Source organism: Oryctolagus cuniculus, chromosome 3, assembly GCF_964237555.1.
Source record: "Oryctolagus cuniculus chromosome 3, mOryCun1.1, whole genome shotgun sequence".
NCBI classification, from domain to species: Eukaryota; Metazoa; Chordata; class Mammalia; order Lagomorpha; family Leporidae; genus Oryctolagus; species Oryctolagus cuniculus.
The window spans coordinates 59289792-59313106 of NC_091434.1; the positions used below are offsets into that span (position 1 = coordinate 59289792).

Consider the following 23315-nt stretch of genomic DNA (forward strand, 5'->3'; position numbering starts at 1 on the left):
CTGCCTGTGGCGCCGGCATCCCATATGGGCGCCAGTGCCTGTCTTGGCTGTTCCTCTTCCCATCCAGCTCTCTGCTTAAGGCCTGGGAAAGCAGTAGAAGATGGTCCAAGTGCTTGAGGCCCTGCACCTGCATGGGAGATCCAGAACAAGCTCCAAGCTTCCACCTTCAGACTGGCCCAGTTGCAGCTTGTGGCCATTTGGGGAGTGAAACAGCAGATGGAAGACCTTTCTCTCTGTCTCTCTCTCTGTCTGTAGCTCTGCCAGTCAAATAAATAAATAGAATCTTTTAAAAAAAAAGTTCATGGTGGCAGAAATATCAAGAAAGTACCTAAATGGGAAAGTCATCATTTACTCAACTAATAAATTAGCAAAGGTGCCACACTACATGTCAAGATTCAAAGCAGGCAGCAAATGTCTTTGGATCATCTCAGCTGTCAATCTGGAGAATTTAAGTGTAAAGTCCAATTATCAGCCACAGAGGTTATAGTTTCTTGGCCCTTAACTGTGGGGGATCAAGTCTATTTGCAGGCATTGCCCAAGGGAAAAGAGGTAATTTATTCCTCTTCCACATGTAATCCTGCCCCGCAGGGGACTGAGCGCTCTATGCTGTTTTATTCATTCCTACTTGACTACTCCCTAGCCCAGGTAGCATAATAGCTATTTTGAATCTTTTCCCATTTCTTTCAAGTTCCCAAATCTAACCTTGCTCCTCTCAAGTACCATATATGAATTTGTTTTTTATATCCTAGCCATCCATGGATCCTCCACACTTCCCTTTCTTCCACATGGAAGTTTCTTAAAAATGTTACAGTTCTTTTAACAGCTCCTTAGCTCAAAATAAAGAGCATCTTAACTTCTCCTTAAGGTTGATGCCTTCAACCTGTGAGCCTGACCCCTTATATACTGTCTTCTTTGAGACTCTTATTCATTTTCAGCAAACCTCTGTCAGTCACCCACAGTGTTTCTGGCACTCTGTTAGGCATCAGGAACACAAAGATGACAAGACATGAACCTGTCTTGCAGCAGCTTCTAGGGCAGCTTGGAGACAGACATGCAACAAAGGTAAATACAAGCACAACGGGGCCAGTGGCAACTGAGGTTTAAGTAGCTTCCCCCGGGAAACCATTTAGATGTAAAAGATAATCTAAAAGTAGACGCGTGGAAGTGAAAAGATACGGAAAGTTACTGGAGCACAGCAGGGCCAAGTAACTACAGAGAGTCTGCTACTGATGGAAAAAGCACTCAGGGGAATTGCTGAAAAACGGCACCGAGGATTTCTGATTTTAAGTCTACAATGAGCAACTACGGTGCTGTTACCAGATTTTTATGTTATGGACAGCTCTCTCTGGAAACAACATGGTGAACGAATTAGAACCATACAACAGTCTTAGGTCAGTAGCGTGGAACGCAGGAGCTCAGTGATCCAGGTAGGATATCAAGTACCTGGTTCAGAGCAGTAGTGGCAGACAGAGAGCACCATGATGGTGAGAACCATTCTGAAGTCCATAGAGCTTTAGAGCTTAATAACTGATTAGATGTCAGGAATAACAAAGAAAGAAGCATGAGGGCTGAGCCCTAGGCTTCTGGCTTTGATAACAAACCAGTGGTTATATTTCCTGGATAGTTGCTAGGAAGGCTGAATGTATGGTGCACCAGAGAGGGTATGTGCAGAACGCAACTGGATTGTGGCTGTGAAACTCCAACAGGCAGGGCAGGTGAGACCACAACTGTGAGCAAGATTCCCCAGGGAAAATATGGTACTGAACAGAAGGGCTGAGGGAAGACTGTTTAGGAAGCCCAAATCAAAGACCTTCAAAGACAACTGAGAAGGAAGGAGGGCTGGAGAGGCAGAAGACAAGTAGGAAAGGATGGCACCTGAGACTGAAGGAAAAAATGTTCAGAGAAGTGAAGAGCTGCCAAACGCATCAGATACGAGTTCAAGAATGGACTGAAGGCACCACGCGGGATTTAAGCTGAGAACCTTTAACTGCTTTCTTAAAATTAATTAATTTTTTAAAGAATGCAAATTTCATAAATACAAATTCAGAAATATAGTTTTTCTTCCCACCATACCCACCCTCCCACCCACACTCCCACCCCTCCTCCTCCTCCCTCTCCCCTTCCCAGTCCATTCTCCATTAAGATTAATTTTCAATTAACTTTGTGCACAGAAGACCAACTCTATACTAGGTAAAGATTTCAACAACTTGCACACACACACAAACTGAGAATAAGTATATCATAAGACAACTCATTGAGACAGAGGTCCTGCACTGCGAGTTAGTACACAGTGACTCCTGTTGTTCATTTAACAATGAACGCTCTTATGTATGACGTCATTGCTTTAATCCTCATATTATGTGTCCCTGATTAAATGAATACTACTTGATAAATATGTAAGAATTCTTCAGTTGAGCTGACCTGTTTTCAGTACACTCTCTTCTCCTTGATCATAAACCCTGCACTGTGATTTGTATCCTAAACTCCAATGATAGTCTTCTTTATTCCCACCAATCACATTTTAGATGTCAATTCCCATGACCTTTCCCCCAGTCATTACTATATGTACTCTCTTCACATAATTTTATAGTATTTTGTTCCTCTCTTCATGTTCGCCTTTGGCTGTTTCACCACGGACTTCCTTCTCCTTTTAGTTCTCTGGAGACACCTGTGCAATCTCCTAAAGGGACTCCCTCTGCTTCATAAGCTTTTAAAATAAAATTGTCTCCAATATTTGATTCTCAGTTCTTCCGTCTAGGAAATTCACATTTCCAACCCCTGGGAAATCTCTCATCTCACTTGTGTAGAAGAACTTCAAATTGTAATCCTGAATTAGATTTTCAAATGGAGAGCTACATACAGAAATCCCACCAAATTCAACATGCCCCAAGTGAAACTTGCTTCCTTTATTTCTAGACCTCCCAAAAATAGTTTCCCATTTTCCTGCCTTGTCACTCATGGATCCTTTTTCCTCCTTTCCTTCCCACATACAATCAATCCTCAATCCAAAGTGTGCATCTTTTTTTCTCTCTGTCCCTCTAATACAAAAAATTTGAATATGAGGTGTCCTCCAAAAATCCATAGACAATGCATATTATTAAAAAACCTGCTTGGATTTCAAAGCTTTTATGCCAAAATAAAGTTATCTTTTAATTTAATCCATGAACTTCCTGAACTCTCATTATGCAGGGAATCTAGATATAAATTGTAATGGTTTATTCCCATGATAACAACCACCACCAATATTGATTTAGTTTCCGCTATGTATTACGTGCAATTTTAAGCACTTCACACATTTTTCCCTTTTGTTATTTCCCCTTCTTTGAGTCTAGAAGAGGAAGATTGTTTATTCTCCTTCAAATTCATTATACATGAATTGTGCATTAGTCTGAATGATATAACCAGTTTTCTAGGTGACAAGAAACTTGTGTAGTGAAAGCTCATTTTGCCAAAAAAACTCTTAACAAGCACTCATAAATATCTAAAACAAAACTGTAACAATGATAACCCAAGGCACAATTAAATCCTGAAATATCTTCTGAGTTACTGATAAAATATTAAGATATGTTTCCTAAAGGCTTAGGGGCTCATATGTTCTCATTGTTTGAAAAGTGGTAATCTGTGTATGCATACTTTTTGCATATGATTTAATCATTTAATCTCTCTTAGAACAGTGTTCTTTTCCAGTTCTTTAGATGCTGCTAACCTCAAAAGTTAGTTCTTAGTCTTTTATCTTTGGATCCCACAAATGCCCAATAGCCCCTGTTTATGAGTAACAGAGAATATACTTACTTCAAAAACCCAATTTTTGCAGAAACCTGTAAATCAGCAGTACAATTTTCATGAGCACAAAACCTTGCAAAGTTTATCTGAAAATAAAATATGCCAATATTTTATTTTAGTTAAATAAGTAGATGCATATTTTAAAGAATAAGACATCTGTCATGCACAAGGCAAATAAAATTAATACATCAAATTAAAGACTCCTTATTTTATCTCTCCCAAAGAGTTCAATTCAAGAATTGGTTAAGTTAAAATGATATAATAGTAAATAAATGAACTTCTTCTAATACGCAATTTTTAAAACTGAAGTTTTTAACATAAGATTTGAGAAAAAAGTTAAATGAAAGGCACTTGACAGATAACTGGAGAATATTAGCCACCAAGAAATTCTTCATCAAGTTCCTTATAAGTTTCTTATTTCACATAGACATAGCATTTACTCAGTTTTGGCAGATGCAGGACTGTGATTTTATATTCGTTGAAATTACACTAAGTAAACATTTTCAAAAGTTACCTTGAAGAAACACTGAAGAGAATTAAATGATAGTCTTTCATAGGGTTTCCAGAATTTAACTGTTAAGCACTTTAATAAGATCCACAGATACTACAATATACAGGGGAACACTTAAAAGAAAAAAAAAATGGAGAGAAAGAAAAAAAAAAGAGGATGACAGGAAGAAGTGAAAAGAGGGAGAGATGGACAAGAGAGAAATTTGGAAGGTCAGGGAAGGAACCATATGCAGGGACTAGGAGGTGAGGGGGGACTATCAAACAGCAAGCCAGGCCACAGTGAGCCCATACCTGGGGGAGAAGTTTAAACCCTTCTCTATACAATTAAGTGTAATGCTTTTCTGCCATTGCAATTTATATAGTAGGTTATTCTAAGAATCAAAATGTCAGCCAAAGTTTTCACTTGTATGCTTGCAATATTGATACTTTCAATATTAAAAACATGCAGAAATAGTTGTTATTGAAAAATTGAAGTTCAACAGGAAGAGTGAAAAAATTGGCTCGTAAAAAAAGTTTCACGGAAGGGTAGAGACACAATTTGCCCTTGCGTTATTATCTTCATTTGATCTAGTATTCTGGACCAGACAGTGGTGATTATAAGCTCAAATGTCTTAACACGGCTTAGAGCGATGTTGCCTTGACAGGAGATGACCCACACCTTTATCTTTTACACTAGGCATGCCACGAGCCTATGTTTTAATGGATGCTTTTGACCATGCCCAAACACATCCTGTTGACTATGTCCTTGTGTTGTCGGACAGTAAAAGTTTGAACAACAGCATGACTGAGAATAACTGCATTGTCCGTGAAGCTGAAATATTTGGGGATAATTTAGAAAAGGCAGTTCACAGGTTACAAGATATCTAACTTAAAATACAGCTGATGTTGCGGTGTGGCTAAAAGGCATGTTACAGAATTTAAATTGATTTTAACATAACATAAATACATGTGCTTATGAAGAAATAAAAGCCAGAAAGGAATGTGACTGACAAGGCAGTGAATCCGTGGGAAAGGTGAGATAGAGACATAAAACAACAACAACAACAACAACAACAACAAACCACGTAACTATTAAAGATTTCAGAGATCCAGTTCATTTCTTCAGAATTATGCCATTTTTGAAAATGTTCTAAGTGAAAGAAAATATTCCTACCATTTTTTTAATCACGTCTTTTTCTTTCTTCTGCTGAAGAATTGGCTGCAGTGGTGGGAATTCTTCTGCACTTCGTTTAGTGAGGACATGCTGCCCCAGGCGGTAAGCGGCTTCAATCTGAACTGGAGTAAGGATGTCCCTCACATCTTTCTATGGGGATTAAAAACCGTAAGAATGACAAAGATACACATGCAAATGAAACATATATAAAACATCCTACTTCCTTTCATAAGGCCAAAAACAGCAACTGGAAGCCAAAGCAAACACTTTTCATCTAAATTGTTTATTTATTTATTTATTTATTTTTATTTTTTTATTTTTATTTTTTGACAGGCAGAGTGGACAGTGAGAGAGAGAGACAGAGAGAAAGGTCTTCCTTTGCTGTTGGTTCACCCTCCAATGGCCGCCGCGGCCGGCGCGCTGCGGCCGCCGCACCGCGCTGATCCGATGGCAGGAGCCAGGAGCCAGGTGCTTTTCCTGGTCTCCCATGGGGTGCAGGGCCCAAGCACTTGGGCCATCCTCCATTGCACTCCCTGGCCACAGCAGAGGGCTGGCCTGGAAGAGGGGCAACCGGGACAGAATCCGGTGCCCCGACTGGGACTAGAACCCGGTGTGCCGGCGCCGCAAGGCGGAGGATTAGCCTAGTGAGCTGCGGCGCCGTCAATCTAAATTGTTAAAAAATAACTGGACATGTACATTTTTACACATTGCAAATAGTTCCTATATCTTATGAAAAACACAAGCAGCATAACATTGAAAAACTATATGTCAAGCAATAATACTTTTGGGCTTTCTTTCCATGATATTTTCTTTGCTTTTTAAATATAACTTATTGTATCATAAGCATTTTAAATTATTATGCCCTTGTAAATCATGCCAAAATGCTAATCAATTATTTATTCCATTTAACACCACATTTTAGTAAACTTCTAGAAAAATTTTATCAATTAGCTTATATTAGTAGCACTGATCAAATTCGATCATGTCTATTATAATACATCTTTTAAAAAATCCTTTATGGGCCTTTCCTATTATATTTCCATTTCAATTTTTTTTTAAAAAAAAAAACTTACTTGAGTGTCAGAGTAAGAGAGAGCAAGAGCACTCTCATCAACTGGTTCACTCCCCAGATGTCCACAACAGCTAGGGCTGAGCCAAAGCCAAGGGTTAGGAATGCAATCCAGGTCTCCCACATGGGAGGTACAGATTTAACTAGGTGAGCTGTCACTGCTGCCTTCCAGGGTCTGCATCAGCAGAAAGATGGAATCAGGAAGTACAGGCAGGTTTCAAACCCAGGTACTTAGATGTGGAATGCAGGCATCCTTCACTCATGACTAAGCCAAATGCTTCTTACATCTTCTACCCCATTACGAATGGCATTTCAGAAAGGTATTTATTCTCTACATTTTATATCCTAGTGACTTCACAGAACTCTTGTTAGTTACTACAGCTTTTTCAGGTCTTTGTACTTGGATTTATTTATCAATTTGGGATTTTATACTTAATATTTTAGTAATTTCTATAGAGCATTTCTCATTCCTGCTCTCATTTATGACAATTAATCATTACTTTTATTTATTTGACAGGTAGAGTTACAGACAGTGAGAGAGAGAGACAGAGAGAAAGAAAGGTCTTCCTTCCGTTGGTTCACTCTCCAAATGGCTGCTATGGCCGGCACTGCACCAATCCGAAGCCAGGAGCCAGGTGCTTCTCCTGGTCTCCCATGAGGTGCAGGGCCCAAGGAATTGGGCCATCCTCCACTGCATTCCTGGGCCACAGCAGAGTGCTGGATTGGAAGAGGAGCAGCCGGGACTAGAACCCAGTGCCCATATGGGATGCTGGCACCACAGGTGGAGGATTAACTTAGTGCGCCACGGCGCCGGCCCCTGAATCATTACATTTTTAAAATTTATTGTCTTCTGCCCTCAAATAGCTTTGGAGTTATTGTCAGTGTTCACACGTTAATCTTTATTTCTACATGCAGGTATTAATTGTCTTTTTTAAAAAATGTTCTCCATGAGCTTAAAAATGTTTTTTACCTTTTCATTTGATTATTTGCTCACATACAGAAGCACAAATAATGAAATAATCAACAAAAAGTAATTTGAAATCATTCAGAATTCAATTAAATTGAAGGTGTTCTAGACTCTCAAGTTTGTGAGAATATATGGAAATTAGGCAAAATCGAAAATGCTGTATCTCTTAGGCACTTTTCTGAGACCTCCACGGACAGCAATGTAACTTTCCAAGTATACTGAACAAAACAGTCTTCTCCCAGTAAAAGTAGGCTAGCAAGATTTTACTAATAAAATATGAAGATTTATTACCAAAATCAATTGACAAATTATATGAAATAAGACATGCTACAGGCAAATCTATAAAAGTATATTAAGTCCAACAAAAACTGAAAGTAGAAATTACCTCAAGGTTTGAGAGGACAGCTTACAATCAACAGCAAGAACTAATATAGAACATATGTAGTGTTTTCTTATTAAAATTCTTACTATACTCAGAAGATAATCTGAAGAATTGGTCTTAGAATTCAATGTCTTTCACAATAAATATTAAAATGTAAACTTCAATTGCTTCTACTTTTCAAATGCCCATTTCAGTTTACAGGTTCTTTTCATTTAAAAAATAAAGTCAAGATGGGTGTTTGGCACAGTGGTTAAGACACTGCTTGCGGCCGGTGCCGCGGCTCAATAGGCTAATCCTCCACCTAGCACCTAGTGGTGCCGGCACACCGGGTTCTAGTCCCGGTCGGAGCACCAGATTCTTTCCCGGTTGCCCCTCTTCCAGGCCAGCTCTCTGCTGTGGCCAGGGAGTGCAGTGGAGGATGGCCCAAGTGCTTGGGCCCTGCACCCCATGGGAGACCAGGATAAGTACCTGGCTCCTGCCATTGGATCAGCGCGGTACGCCGGCTGCAGCACGCCAGCCGTGGCGGCCATTGGAGGGTGAACCAACGGCAAAGGAAGACCTTTCTCTCTGTCTCTCTCTCTCACTGTCCACTCTGCCTGTCAAAAAAAAAAAAAAAAAAAAAAAAGACACTGTTTGCTATGCCCGTATCTGATATTCCAGTGTCTGGCTGGAGTCCCAGCTCCTCTGGTTCATATCCAGCTTCCTGTTAATGTGCACCCTGGGAGGCAATGGACAGGATGGCTCAAGTACTTGGGTCCCTGCCACCCATGTGGAGACCTGAATGGAATTCTTGTCTTTGGTATTGGCCTGGGCCAGCCCTGGCTGTTGCAGGCTTTAGGGGAGTGAATCGGCAGAAGGAAGATCTCTTTCTCTGTTTCTGTCTCTCTTTCTCTGCCTCTTGACCATTAAAGAGACCCACACAATAGGGTGCCCACATGCATACAGCCAGGCGAGGCTGTTAACGTAACTCATAACTGAAGTTTCTACTTCTGTCTGATGAGCTCCTCAGGGTAGACTCCTGACATTGTAAATGATAGACCTCCTACTGAGCAACCTCAGTGGACCAGGTTTCTTTTTATCTAAGTTCTTATAGGATTAGTTTGTGGCTTACACATCACTGCCTAAAAGAAAATAAAGAAAGGGTTATTTTAAAAAAATTATTAATTGGTAATCCCTAATCATACAGATTAGGGATGTGTTATTTATATCTATAATAACTTCTGATAAAAACCAATGAAGTAAATTAACAAAGAGAACACATACACCTACAAGCCTGCATCTCTTCCATGTCTTTATGTAATTATAAAAGGATATAACTTTTCATTTACATTTTAAATGCATTAATGTAGTGGTTAGGGGAGGTGATCTGAAAGAGAAGTACATGTTCAAATCTTGGGCCCATTATTCATGATCTGCATGATACTGAGCAAGATACTGTATCTGCCTCTGCTTCAGTGAGCTCATCTGAGCATGGGAAGGATGAGGATGGTGACAATACCTGTCCCTTACTGCTGTGAGGACTGAGTGACACAACAGATTTGAAAATTTAGATATCATAACCATGTGTACACTGTTTCAAAATGTGGCTTTGTAAGCCAACCAAAAAATTACAGAGTGTAAGTTTTTAAAAATAAATTCTAGTGAACATTTGGAAGGAATGGAGAATTTGGAAGAAAACTGGATTACTGCCAATTAATGAACAATAAATAGAAATGAGAGGTATTAGATTTCTATTAACTAAATGGTATCTGGAAGACGTGGAGCATGAATCACAGTATTCAAGATCTCTGACAAATTTTCCGTTTTTATAGACACTTTTATTAAACAACTTAATGTTGATCAACTCAACATGAAACCCTGACCATGTAGGAATGCTGCAAATCAAGGCCCAAATCCCAAGTTATCAACTTGTAAAAATGGAACAGCTTGAAACGCTGAGTATTACAATAGCAAACTTGATTAAATTATCCCCCAGGTGTAGGAGCTAGACAGCCACTGATGGTCCCTCCACATGTCCACTGTTTTAATTCTTCTCAACAAGCTTGCCTTGACCAAATCACATGTTATCTAATTCATACTAATTTTCCACAAGGTCTTCTCTACATCTGGTGTATATTACTTTCATTATCCTAATTAGCTATTAATTATGCTTTTCTCACAATATACAAAATGTACGTGCACTCTTGCAAGAACTGTATTTGACAGATATTCACACTTACTTAACTTTAACAGCTCCACCTAAGGAAAAAGCTGTAATACCAAAAATGTCTAGAAGTGACTAATTAAGTATTTGGGAGAGAGAAGTAGATTTGCTTAACATTTTTCATTTGGATGGGCATGTGCTATCTACGTTAAAAATAATGAAGATTCCATGCCACATTTTTATGGACACTTAAAAAATAGGGCACCCACAAGCATACAAATTAGCACATGCCTGAAATCACACAGCATCTGCCTTATTGCTTGACTTTCATGAAAATATCTATTCCTAGTCAACTTGAGAGATGAGCTGTAGGAGGCAGCATTATGGCAGAGATTAAGCTGCTGCCTGAGACTCCAGCATCACATATCAAAATGCCAGTCCAAGCCCCAGCTGCTCTGCTTTGAATCCAGCTCCCTGCTAATGCACCTGGGAAGGCAGCAGCAGATGGATCAAGTTCTTGGTCTCCTGCCACTCGTATGGGAGACCTGGAGATTCTGGCTCATGACTTTGGCTTGATCTACTCACAAACATTGTGAACATTTGGGGAATGAACCAGTAGATAGAAGGTCTCTTTATCAGTCTGCCTCTCCTTCTGTGTTGCTTTGCCTTCAAATAAAGAAATCAATGTTGGGGGAAAATATGGTCTGTAGACCCAGGTACTTCTGTTGTGTTCATGTACTGAAAGAGTTAAAGAGGTGAGGCAACATATTTATGAAACATGATGTGAAAACATGAACACTTAGAGATATTCATTCATGGATCTACTATGTACAAGAAAGTTCTGAAAAATACAAACTAATACCTACATCAGGACTATAGCCCATAAATCTACCTAGCCACTAGGAAGGATGAGTATTCTAATATGTTCAAGCACAAGTGCAGAGGAAGCATGGCTACCTCATCTATAATTGAAAGGGGCTGAGCAGGCTCTTCCACAAAAGAGTTTCAAGCAATAAATACGATCACATTTATGTTTCTGAAATATACTTCTGGTGCCAATGTGGGGTTTGAGAGGTAGAAAGTACTACCAACACATAAATTAGAAGCTGAGCCAGCTCATCACACGAAATTAAAGTCACTTAATCTAGTAAGCTTGATTTAGAAGGTAAAGAACTGTCAAGCATTTACACTACAATTTCCCCAGAGAAGACAATATCCCCAAGACAGGTGTCCTAACCATTATATCAACAGAAACCCCTCAGATTTTCCCTTATAGAACTCTTTAAATAGTACTCAGTATATAGCATTCATAAATTTGTTAAATATATATTGAGTTTCTGTCTTATTAATGAATTGTGATAGCTCCAAGAAGAGTTTGAGGAAAAATTATGCAAGAGATAATGTCCTGCTTCCAAGATCTTGCAATATAAAAAAATACTGTAATAATCAATTCACTTACAGGGTACCATAATGCAGAACATATTTTTCTTACACTTGATTTTTTCAGCAGAAATTTTTGCAAGCATGTGCAAGCCTTTAGAGTGTTTAATTCAGAAAAGCAACTGCTTTGAAGCAAATGATACCTCATTAAACTATGTGCATTATAACCAACTAGAATGAAATATAATATAAGGGTGAGTATTGTGATACAGCAGGTTAAGCACTTTTTGGGACTCCCACATCCCATACTGGAGTACCTGGTTTAAGTCTTGGCTACTCTGCACTTTTGATCTCGCTTCCTGCTAATTCACTGGGAGACAGCAGATGATGACCCAATTACTTGGGCTCCTATTACCAAGATGGAGTTCCTAGCTCCTAAGGTTTGTTAGCCTGGCCCAGCTCTGGCTGTCATAGGCATTTGGGGAGTGAATCAGTACATGGAATTACTCTTTTTCTCTGTTACTCTGCATTTAAAACACAACTAAATAAATCTTTTTAAAAATAAAATACAATTCAGGAGTGGATTTTAGGCAACACTTAAAGATTTATGTAACAAAACAAACTCCCAGTATTTAAGAAAGTCAAAATACATCAATTTGAGAAATCCAGGGGAAGAAAAGAACAAACTATATACTACATAGTTAAGCAGGTTACCTTCATAATTTTAATACAACATGATAAGGCCACTGAACTCTCTGGATCTAAGTATCTCTTTGGTGACAATCATTCCTAGGCCAACTACCTGTATTAGAAATGCCATAGATGGTAAATTTATTGCTTAATTCATCACCTCAATGTACCACTCTTCAATTCTCAAATATCAGTGGATATTTTGATGCAGAAGCTCCACCAAGATTGACCAAGAAATATCACTCATCAAAACATTATGGGAAGAGGCAGGCATTTGGCACAGCAGTTAGGATGCTACTTGGGATACCTGCATCCCATATTGGAGCACTTTATTCCAGTCCTAGCTCTGTTTCTGATCCAGCTTCCAGTTGATGTACACAATGGGAGGCAGCAGGTGATGGTTGTAGTACTTGGGTTCCCGCCACCCAGTGAGAGACCTGGATTGAATTCCAATAACTTGGATTGGGCTTTGCCCAACCCCAAATCTAGTGGTAATTTGGAGAATGACTCAACAGATCTGTTTCTATGCCTTACAAGATAAATAAATAAAAATTGTCAAAAACCAAAATCTCAAGGGAAGATTCACAAACATTTCTATAAACTTTTTCAAATTGTCTGGGTTTTCCTAATTCAAAACAACCACAATGTTATCGCTTGTCCTAAGAAATCTCTAGGATCTAATAAAGTTGTATATTTGAATATAGCAAAGAAAAAGATTCATTTTCATATAGTTATATGGCAGGTGAAAACTACTTTTCATACAGGAAAAAGTAATGTCTAAGAGGAGAGGATTTGCACAGATGCATAGTTTAAGTTGTACAAAAATATTCATTGCCCTTAAAACCTTTTGTGAACTCTCACATCTAAGTTCTAGGGTATGCTTTAGCAAAATCCAATAAATCTGTGGCTCTAATAGCATAAGCTAAAGTTTGGTGTAATTGAACCACTGAAAAACAATGTAGTTTTTAAACCAAAATAAAAAATTTCTTTCTTCCTTTATATTTCATAAGGAATAAAATTCAACCATTCAAGTAAAATAATTCTATATGTCATTGTTTTAAATATGAGTAGACTTGAGAAAACTCATACACCTGCCTACAAAAGTAATGAAAATACAGTCAGTCTCAGGAAAATATGCCAGTGATGTAAAGCTTATCAGTTACAAATGTCACCTTATATGCCAAGACCTAACATGAAACTGGAGAATGTGTGATTAGAAGAGAATTATTTTTAAAGGTTTAAGTTTTACAACAAGATTTTAAAGATTTAAATTTTATAGCAAGATATAACCAGACACATACCAAAGATAAATCGTTTCATTTCCAGTTCTATGTCCAATTCCAGAGGAGTACATATACAAGGGTATAACTGACATTTACACCTGAAGGTAAAAAAGGTCTCTCCGGCTAAGCAGGTTTAAAACTGAACTCCAGAATTTTTCACTCCAAGACAGTTTGCAATATTTTGTCTCAATAGATGAAAACCATCTTCTTCTGGTTGCTTAGGCTACAGACGTTGGAGACACCCTTTCTCAATGCCACATATCCAATGGCGGGTGTGGGGAGCAACTGAGACTAGACTGAGTTACTGGAATTAAGACTTATTCTATGCATCTGCTCTCCCACAATATGGCGCTGGGGAGGAGTAAAACTTCTACGCAGCTGCCTCTCGCCCACTTGACTGATAAGCTGCAGGAGCTGATCCTGCTCCTGATTGGAGGAGAGCAGCGTGCTTGGCGTGTGGGTAGCAGAGCATGGATTGGTGGAAGAGGACTATAAAGGAGGAGAGAGACAACATGCACCAGGAACATCTGAAGGAACACCTGAGCAGCCCCCGAGAGAGCCGGCCAGTGGTGTGCCGCTCCTCCGTGGAAGTGGGGAAAGTGGCAGGGGGAACCGCCCTTCCACGGAGGTGGAGGGATCGGCAGCCAACCCGGGAAGGACCAGCAGCAAACCCGGGAAGGGCCGAGCAGACAAAAGAACAGCGCAGGGTCTAGTGTCCTTCCTCTGCAAGTGGGGGAGCAACAGGCGGGAGACACAGCCATTGGTGTGTGCCTTTTTTTTTTTTTTCTTTTGACAGGCAGAGTAGACAGTGAGAGAGAGAGACAGAGAAAGGGGCAACCGGGACAGAATCCGGCAACCCGACTGGGACTAGAACCCAGTGTGCCGGCACTACAGGTGGAGGATTAGCCTATTGAGCCTCGGCGCCAGCTGGTGTGCTCCTTTTTATAACCAAGTCAGATTGTGTAACTTCTCTGCCCCAAACTTTACAACAGATCACAATATTACTCAAAGAAAAAGCCACCCATTCTGTATAAGATTACTTGTTTTCCACTACTCTTTACCTTGGTCACTTTCCCAGCTATCATCACCTCTCCCTTGTTTCTTAAAGTAACCAGACACCTTCCAGTCTTGAGGCATTTTTATCCATCATTCTCACTGTGAAGCCCCGTCCCTAGGACAGGGGTTTTCAGAGTAGCCAGCAGCATGGACAACACCTCAGGAAGTAGCAGAATCACAAACTCTCAAACCTCACTGCAGACCCACTAGTCAGGACTCTGGACGGGGGCCCAACAATTTGCTTTTAAAAAATTCTGCAGGTGCTGCTGTTGCACATGAAGTTGAGAACCACTGCCCAGAAATCTACCCAGGTGACTGCCTCACTTCCCTTAGTCTTTGCTCAGATATCATCTTTAAGATGAGGCCTACTCCAACCACTCAATTTAAAATTGTACCGCTCATGCTTTCCTCAAACTCTCCTGGAACCTCTTGCCCTTTCTCATTCCACCATCACCCATATCATCCACCAAAATACTACACCACTGAATGTTTAAAGACATATTACTGTTTATCTCACCCCACTAGACTACAAGTTCCATGAGGGTAGCAACCTTTTTGTTCTAGTCACTGTTACATAAAAGTGTCTGAAACAGAAGCTGTTTCTATTTAAGTACTAAATAAATACCTACTGAATTGAGTAAGTGGGTAAGTGGGGCCCAATTAGTATGGCAAGTAAAACATGCCCAAGTAGCAGGCAAGGAGTCTTCTGACAGATGGGGGCTGTAGGCCTGAGCACACAATCAACACACGTCATCTCCTCTCATTATGAGGCACACAGGTGAAATGCACGTGTATTTAATATTCTTGACACTGGACACATGTTACAGAACACAGGAATGATCCAGGCATCTTGACAGCTATATAGCGTCTTTGCTACTATTATTAGGAAGAGAGGAGGATTCAGGTTGCCGTCCTGTGCTTTCAGACTGTAGAAGCATAGAAGTGTCATTACTATTACCATTAGGTCATACTGTGTCTGTGAGACAATACACAGAAACCTCTAGTAAATTCCAGCTTCTACTCCACATTGATTCTGAAGAGGTACAATTTTGATGATTCCTTAGTCAAAGGAACAATGCCAAAAAACACAGGACTAAATAAACCATATCGATTTGCTCTCATTTTTACAAACTCAGAACAATGTGTTTCTCTGTGAACATCTAATTATGGCCTTGTTATTGCCTTCAAAACGCTCTCAATTTTGGTTTTAAAATCAAAAAATGTAAGTAAACTCAGATCTATGAAGGATGAAAAGAAAAGGGTTTCTTTAATCCCTACCATACAAATGATGGGTACATTAATATCCTCCTATCTTTTTGGCTCTGAACCATCTAAATTATTATTCTAGTTTTACAATAAAACTTGTTCAGAGTAACGAGGAAATAGTTTGGGGATTATTGCTCATAGCGTTTAATAGTGTACTGGACTCTTGACGCTTGTTTGTATTAGCTTAGACTAAGTATCTAAGGGAAAATTAAGTTCTAAGCTGAGGCTACTGTTTGAAATCCCAGAAAGGGCTCTTGGGAATAGTTTGGCTTTTTCATGACAATAGATTTTCTGATGAAGTACACCATTCCCTAATGAAAGAGACTTGGCACTGCTTCGTATGATCAAATTTGACCAATGTGAGGAGCATGATGATCAGTTTGGGAGTGTTTTAATAAAGGAAACATGAAATCGCCTGTGCTTTGGCAAGACATACTCCAAACCATCATGAGAGCTGTTGTCCTGGCCCACAGATGATCCCCACCATGCTACAACTGTGCAAGCTCCCACTGCCATCAGTGAGAAAGCTGGCGCATACACAAGGACACCATCCAAGAGCAGTCATGTGGGAGTCTGCTTCATTGGATCCTATGAAAAACCAACCAACTGCCCCGCCTCCCTCGACCCCCCAAGGACTACTATGGGACAGAGTCAAGCTCGAAGCTACTCAATATATACAATTCCAGGCAAGTGAATAAGCAAGCAGCGCTAGGAAAAAAGCAATTGTAGAAAGCAAAATGCTGATATTTCCAAGTAGTAACACTGTCAAATGTGACAGATGTGAAATAAAGATGAGGCAAAGACATGAGCTTTGAATTACCCAGGTTGGGATTGCTTAATTCTTTGGAACAATGGATCATTAGGGACCCTGTTTTTAACACATTATATAAAAAGATACCAACATGACAGTTTATTGTATTGACAATATTGAAGCTTATAAATTCATTAATAAAATACTGTACTTTACCTGCATAAATGCTTGATGCGTCCTACAGTTAGTAGCTTTGCTCGATACTTGTATGCTTCCTGTAATCACATCAGAAGTGCCATTGGAAGAAAAATAAAATCTTGATGGGGACTCTGCCTTTCTGTTCACATCCAAACTCATGTTATAAAACAAAACTGCAAAAAAGTAAAAAATTGTACATAATCAATTACCTATGCACATTTGCTTTATTGTTTTAAAGTGGTAATAGTCAAATTTATATAGAATATTGAAAACATTAACTCTTCTTTATTAAATAGTTTTTAAAAATTAATCTGAAACATCAAACAGGGAACAACTAAAAATGTAAATTTCAAAAAGAAAAATTATTTTTATATGTAATGAAGAATGTAAAAATTTTTCTTTAGTTTTCTATTAATACTAACATCTTTAGTTATTTGCTTATATATCAAAGTTTAAGGGTCCAGCACTGTGGCACAGTAGGCTAAACCTTCACCTGTGACACCGGCATCCCATGAGGGTGCCAGTTCAAGTCCTGGCTGCTCCTCTTCCAATCCAGCTCTCTGGTATGACCTGGAAAAGCAGTAGAACATGGCCCAGGTGCTTCAGCCTGCACCCACATGGGAGACCTGAAATAAGCTCCTGGCTCCTGGCTTTGGATTGGCCCAGCTCCAGCTGTTGGAGTGGTGAACCAATGGATAGAAGACCTTTCTCTCTGCCTCTCCCTCTGTAACTCTACCTCTCAAATAAAGAGCAAAATCTTTTTAAAAAAGAGAGCTTTAAAACAATATATAATTATCACTAATAAAAATTTTCAGGAAAACTTCAGATTGTTTTTTTTCATTTTATTATTAATATTTAATATATTTTTATTCTTTAGTCATTTTTGCCCTTAAAACAAATGACTGAGGAAGTAGGAGTACTGTGTTCAAACATTTTTTGGACTAATTTTCTCTTGTGTGGTTATGCAACTGATTGGATATAATTAGGTTCATTTATTTTTATTTGTTTCTGATTTGAAGGTTTGCTAGTTTTCTTTTAATATAAAGTGAACTCAGATTTTCCTTTTAAGTTTTGATATATAAAGTAAAACCTGTATGCTTTACTCAAAAACATCTTCTTGGGAACAAGCATTTAGCCTAGCAGTTAAAATGCTCTGTGCTACACTGAAGAACCTGGGTTCAATTTTTGTTACCAGCTCCTGACTCCAGCTTCCCACCAATGCAGACCCAGTATAGGCAGCAGTAATGACTCAAGGAACTGGGAACCCACATGGGAAATGTGTACTGTGTGCCTAACTGCTGAGTCTGGCCATGGCCCAGCACTGGATATGATGAGCATTTGAGGAGTGAACCACCATATGACAGTCCTGTCAGTCTGTGTCTGAAATAAATAATGAGGGGAAAATGTCTTCTTTCTAGCCCTATACCTTGATTACAGGTCCTCCCCCTACGTTTTCTGCATTTCTAGGATGCCCTTCTAGTGTTCATTAGTGTAAAAAAAATTAAATACAGACATTCTCTCAAGTGTGATGGGGTTTATTTCAAATATGACATAGTAAAATTCATCTGCTAACTGTTGAAATCTTCACTTAATGTATGCTAAACTGATCTTCTGTATATAAAGAGAATTGAAAATGAATCTTGATGTGAATGGAAGGGGAGAGGGAGTGAGAAAGGGGAGGGTTGTGGGTGGGAGGGACGTTATGGGGGGGAAGACATTGTAATCCATAAGCTGTACTTTGGAAATTTATATTCATTAAATAAAAGTTAAAAAAATTCATCTGCTAAGGAAAATCTTCAAATAAGCAAAAAGTAAAATGTTTAAAGCAAACAAAAAATTTCCAGCCAGAACTTGCCAAGAAAATGAAAACTATTTCCTGAATCTAAACAAATTATTTGCAAAGCAAGCTGAATCTAGTAGTCTATTGAGGTATCACTCATTTTACATAGCATTAATAAGTGATATTTTAAGAATTTGTATAGTTCCTTAAAAATAACATATATAGTTCCTGAGATGTTCATGTGTATTTTAGAAATAGCTTACGCCTCTGGGACGAATTCAGCCACGTGTCAGGAAAGTGACGAGCAACCAGCAGAATGGGAAAAAATATTTGCAAACTATGCAACAGTTAAAGGATTAATAACCAGAATCTACAAAGAGATCAAGAAACTCCACAACAACAAAACAACCCACCCACTTAAGAGATGGGCCAAGGACTTCAATGGACATTTTTCAAAAGAGAAAATCCAAATGGACAACAAACATATGAAAAAATGTTCAGGATCACTAGCAATCAGGGAAATGCAAATCAAAACCACAATGAGGTTTCACCTCACCCCAGTTAGAATGGCTCACACTCAGAAGTCTACCAACAACAGATGCTGACGAGGATGTGGGGAAAAAGGGACACTAACCCACTGTTGGTGGGAATGCAAACTGGTAAAGCCACTATGGTAGTCAGTCTGGAGATTCCTCAGAAACCTGAATATAACCCTACCATTCAACCCAGCCATCCCACTCCTTGGAATTTACCCAAAGGAAATTAAATTGGGAAACAAAAAGGCTGTCTGCACCTTAATGCTTATTGCAGCCCAATTCACAATAGCTAAGACCTGGAATCAACCTCAATACCCATCAACAGTAGACTGGATAAAGAAATGATGGGACATGTACTCAATAGAATACTATACAACAGTAAAAAACAATGAAATCTGGTCATTTGCAACAAGATGGAGGAATCTGGAAAACATCATGCTGAGTGAAATAAGCCAATCCCAGAGGCACAAATATCATATGTTCTCCCTGATTGGTGAGAACTAACAGAGCACCAAAAAGGAAACCTGTTGAAGTGAAATGGACACTGAGAAACAGTGACTTGATCAGCCCTTGTCCTGTCGATGAACAACTTAATACTTTATCTCTTTTAGTATTTTTTTGTTCTACTTAATACTATTGGTTGAACTCTTTAATTAACACACAATTATTCTTAGGTATTTAAATTTAACTGAAAAGTGATCCCTGTTAAATATAAGAGTGGGAATAAGAGAGGGAGGAGATGTACAGTTCGGCACATGCTCAATCGGACTTGCCCCAAATAGTAGAGTTAGAAACGTGTCAAGGGATTCTAATTCAATCCCATCAAGGTGACAGGGACCAATGCCATCTCACTAGTCAAAGTGATCAGTTTCAGTTCACAATTGATCATAATGATAGGATTAAGAGTCAAAGGGATCACATAAACAAGACTAGTGTCTGCTAATACTAACTGATAGAGTTAAAAAGTAGAGAACGATCCAACATGGGAAGTGGGATTGAATTAATACTATAACTAATACTCAAACAGTACTTTATACTTTCTGTTTCTGTGTGGGTGCAAACTGTTGAAATCTTTACTTAATATATACTAAATTGATCTTCTGTATATAAAGATAAGTGAAAATGAATCTTGATATGAATGGAATGGGAGAGGGAGCGGGAGATGGGAGGTTTGCGAGTGGGAGGGAAGTTAAGGAGGGGAGGGAAACCACTATAATCCAAAAGCTATACTTTGGAAATTTATATTTATTAAATAAAAGTTAAAATAAAAAAAAGTATCTGATCGCAATGGATTTGATAGTAAACACTGGTTTTACATAAGGGGAAACAAGCCCTATCTATTCAACATGACCTCAATCAGCACATCTATGTTAAAGGGTAATTCACTCAGGGGTCATGCTCCTAATCTGTTGCTTCTCAAATCAAAAACTCAATGAAGGGTTTGCTTACACCCTTTTATCACTGCAGCTCTGGCCAGAAAATCTCCATATAACTAATAAAATTGAGTCAGATCTAAAATGGAGATACTAGGCTCAATTCTGTATGTTTCATTATAAGTTAATTCAGACTGAGACCTCTTTGACATATCCATAATTTAATTCAGGAAGTACTTACTGCCCTTTGTGATGTGTAGTTGAGAGCAGCCTCAAAGGTAATTGGTATAATCAACTTGATAGGTCTTTTAGGGATGTTGATTTTGTGAATAATTAATGTCCAAATGATAATTCCAGGTTTCCTTCTCTTCTACCATGACCTAATTCCTCTAGATCTATTATTAGTCCATATTATTAGCTAAACTGTAACATAATTAGAAACAGTAATCTGTTTCCATACACATAATGCTTATAAAAATCACATATGTGATTTGAAATTAACCACAATTTTAGATGATACACGTTATTGCTACTGATTTTTGTAGGTTGACTTTGTATTCCACAACTTTGTTGAATTCATTTGTTAATTCACATAGGTTTTGGTGGAGTCTTTGGGTTTCCTACATGTGGAAAGATGTTTGCAAACACTTAAAATTTGATTTTCCTCTCTCCTGTTTGGATGTTCTTTATTTCATCGTGCCTAATTGTACTGGGAAGGATTTTCACTACGATACTGAATAAAAGTGGTGAAAGTGGACATCTTGTTTTGTTTTGAGAAATCTTGAGCTTTTCCCATTTTATTATGATGTTAGTTGTTGGTTTTATACATATGGCTTATATTAAGCTGAGGTACATACATTCAATATCTAATGTTTAGAACTTATAATCTTCTGCACTATTGAAATGATCACATTATTTTATGTTTTCATTAAACATACATTTAATGTGGTGTATCACACTTACAAATAAAATCAGCATGTGTCAAACCATCTTTGCATCATGAGATAAATCCAAATTGATCATGGTGAATAACGCTTTTAATGCATTGTGGAATTGAGGTTGTATTTTTATTACTTGGGAAATGGGTACAGTCCTCATGAGGAGCAATTTGCAGTAAATTAGGAGGTGTATATTATTTGTATAAATTAGAATCAGAGACTAGACTCCAGATAAGCTTTTTCTATTATTCAAACATAAGAGAACATGAAGAAAAGAATTTTCTTCCTCTTAGGTCTTCCTCTAAGCTTAAGTCAGCTCCAGATTTTCAAGACATCCGTGAAACTGAGGTGTGTAAATGTACTTTATATTTTGAAAAGAATACACAGATAAAGCTCAAGTTGGTTTTTCTTAAACTAACAAAGCAAGTGATACTCTAGTTTTGCCTCCTGTCATAATCTTTAGACAACTGTAGCCTTCTGATGTGCCTCAATCATTGGCTAAAACAGCAAGAAGGATCTGGAAAGGTGCTTATCAAGTGGCTGCTTTCTCCTGCCCCAAAGAAGACTTCCATGGGGGAAAAAAAAGACAGTGAATGAAATGCATGCTCTTTCAGACATTCATTTCACATGGCAACTTACCAATATAGCCTGGAACCTCTTTGCCTTTATATGAGAAGCAAAGTTTTAGATCAATGCACACAGAAGGCAGTCCATTTTCAATGCAATCAAATTTTGTTCTATTTACTGCCTCTGGGTGTCTTAAAGAAGCATCAACAATCACTACAGGTCTGGTCCTAAGAAAGAAAATTAGTAATATTAATTGCAATATTATTTTTCTTTAAGAAGACAGCTGTATTTGTCAGTTCTCATTAGCAAAGTAATTTGATGAATCTGCTTTATTAATAGTATGATAATATGCATTCATACTCAATTACATTTCTGTGCATGGATCAAAAGAAAATTTCATTTAAATGTCTAAAATATTGACATTCTTTGATGATTTGTTTAATTATATCTGTGTAACATGGGGAAAAAATCCTGAAGTTCAATAATTAAGCATCAGAATACCAAAACAGCATTATGAGGCCACCATCATCGCTGATTTTAAAACCTGCCTCCCATCATTTACAATTAAGCCCAATTGTCATTAAGCAGTGAAACTGATAAACCCTACCTTAGCAACACAGCAGAATTAGAGCGAAAAGCACCAACTGCTACATCTGGAGGATAAGAGACCACAACACAGATTAATGATCATCATTAGTCAAAGAGAATTACTTTTCAGCCATAAATACTTGACTACATGTCACCTTCTGACTGTATCAAAAAAATATTTACAGAAAATTAATTAGAAAACATAGAGAAGATGCCAAGATGGTGGAATAGGGAAACAACTACTGCTCCAAGCTAGGGGAATATAGTTTAAAAAAAGTGGAGAGAATGAAATCTCAGGGGAGAGTTAGGGAGAAAACTGTAGTGGAAACACCACAGAAGGAAGAGGGACACTGTGGCTCTAGGTGGAGGGTGTGGACATACAGCATGAGCACTGACACAACAAAGAACTCCAGAAGCCGAGAGCCTCGGCATCAGCATTGGAGAATGAGGTGAGACCAGCTTGCAGCAGCCCTAGCCACTGGCAACAGAGCTGGAGGGAGAGCCTGGCATGAGCTCTGCCTGAAGCCTGGTGAGGAACAGCGTACCTACCAACCCAGAGGAAGAAAAGGGGCATGCTTGTCTCTCCTCATCCCCCTGACAACCGTGCCCTGCAACTGGATGAGAGAGGGTGGGCCCCATTTTGGACATTGTAAAAGCTGCACCAGCCTGTGTCCACATGCCCAGCAACCGGCCGAGAGCAGATGCCAGACTCTGGCTGGGGGGTTGATGGGGATGGGCTCCTACATAGGAATGCCAGGTGTCCCCTGCCTCCCAGCATGTCACAGGCTCTGTGGTGCTCATATTGCCTAGGCAGAGTACCTAGAGGCAGCTGGCTCTGGGAGCATCTCTGCCTCTATGGACAGCACGGACTGGCAGGGTCAAAGTGATCCTTGGAGCCCCAT

General features: G+C 38.9%; 1 protein-coding gene across 2 annotated transcripts in view; it reads right to left on the reverse strand.

The window, feature by feature from the left end:
* ITGA4 (integrin subunit alpha 4) overlaps positions 1-23315 on the reverse strand; it is a 113300-nt gene that overhangs the window by 30220 nt on the left and 59765 nt on the right. The window contains exons 13-17 of one of the 2 annotated variants that reach the window (XM_002712227.5): positions 22433-22478; positions 21898-22052; positions 16650-16804; positions 5447-5596; positions 3793-3869 (exon numbers count right to left, since the gene is read on the reverse strand). In XM_002712227.5, the coding sequence (XP_002712273.2) occupies positions 3793-3869; positions 5447-5596; positions 16650-16804; positions 21898-22052; positions 22433-22478 (583 nt within the window). Of the gene's footprint in view, positions 1-3792; positions 3870-5446; positions 5597-16649; positions 16805-21897; positions 22053-22432; positions 22479-23315 lie in introns of those variants that run through there. The other variant, XR_007920629.2, reaches the window with a different exon arrangement.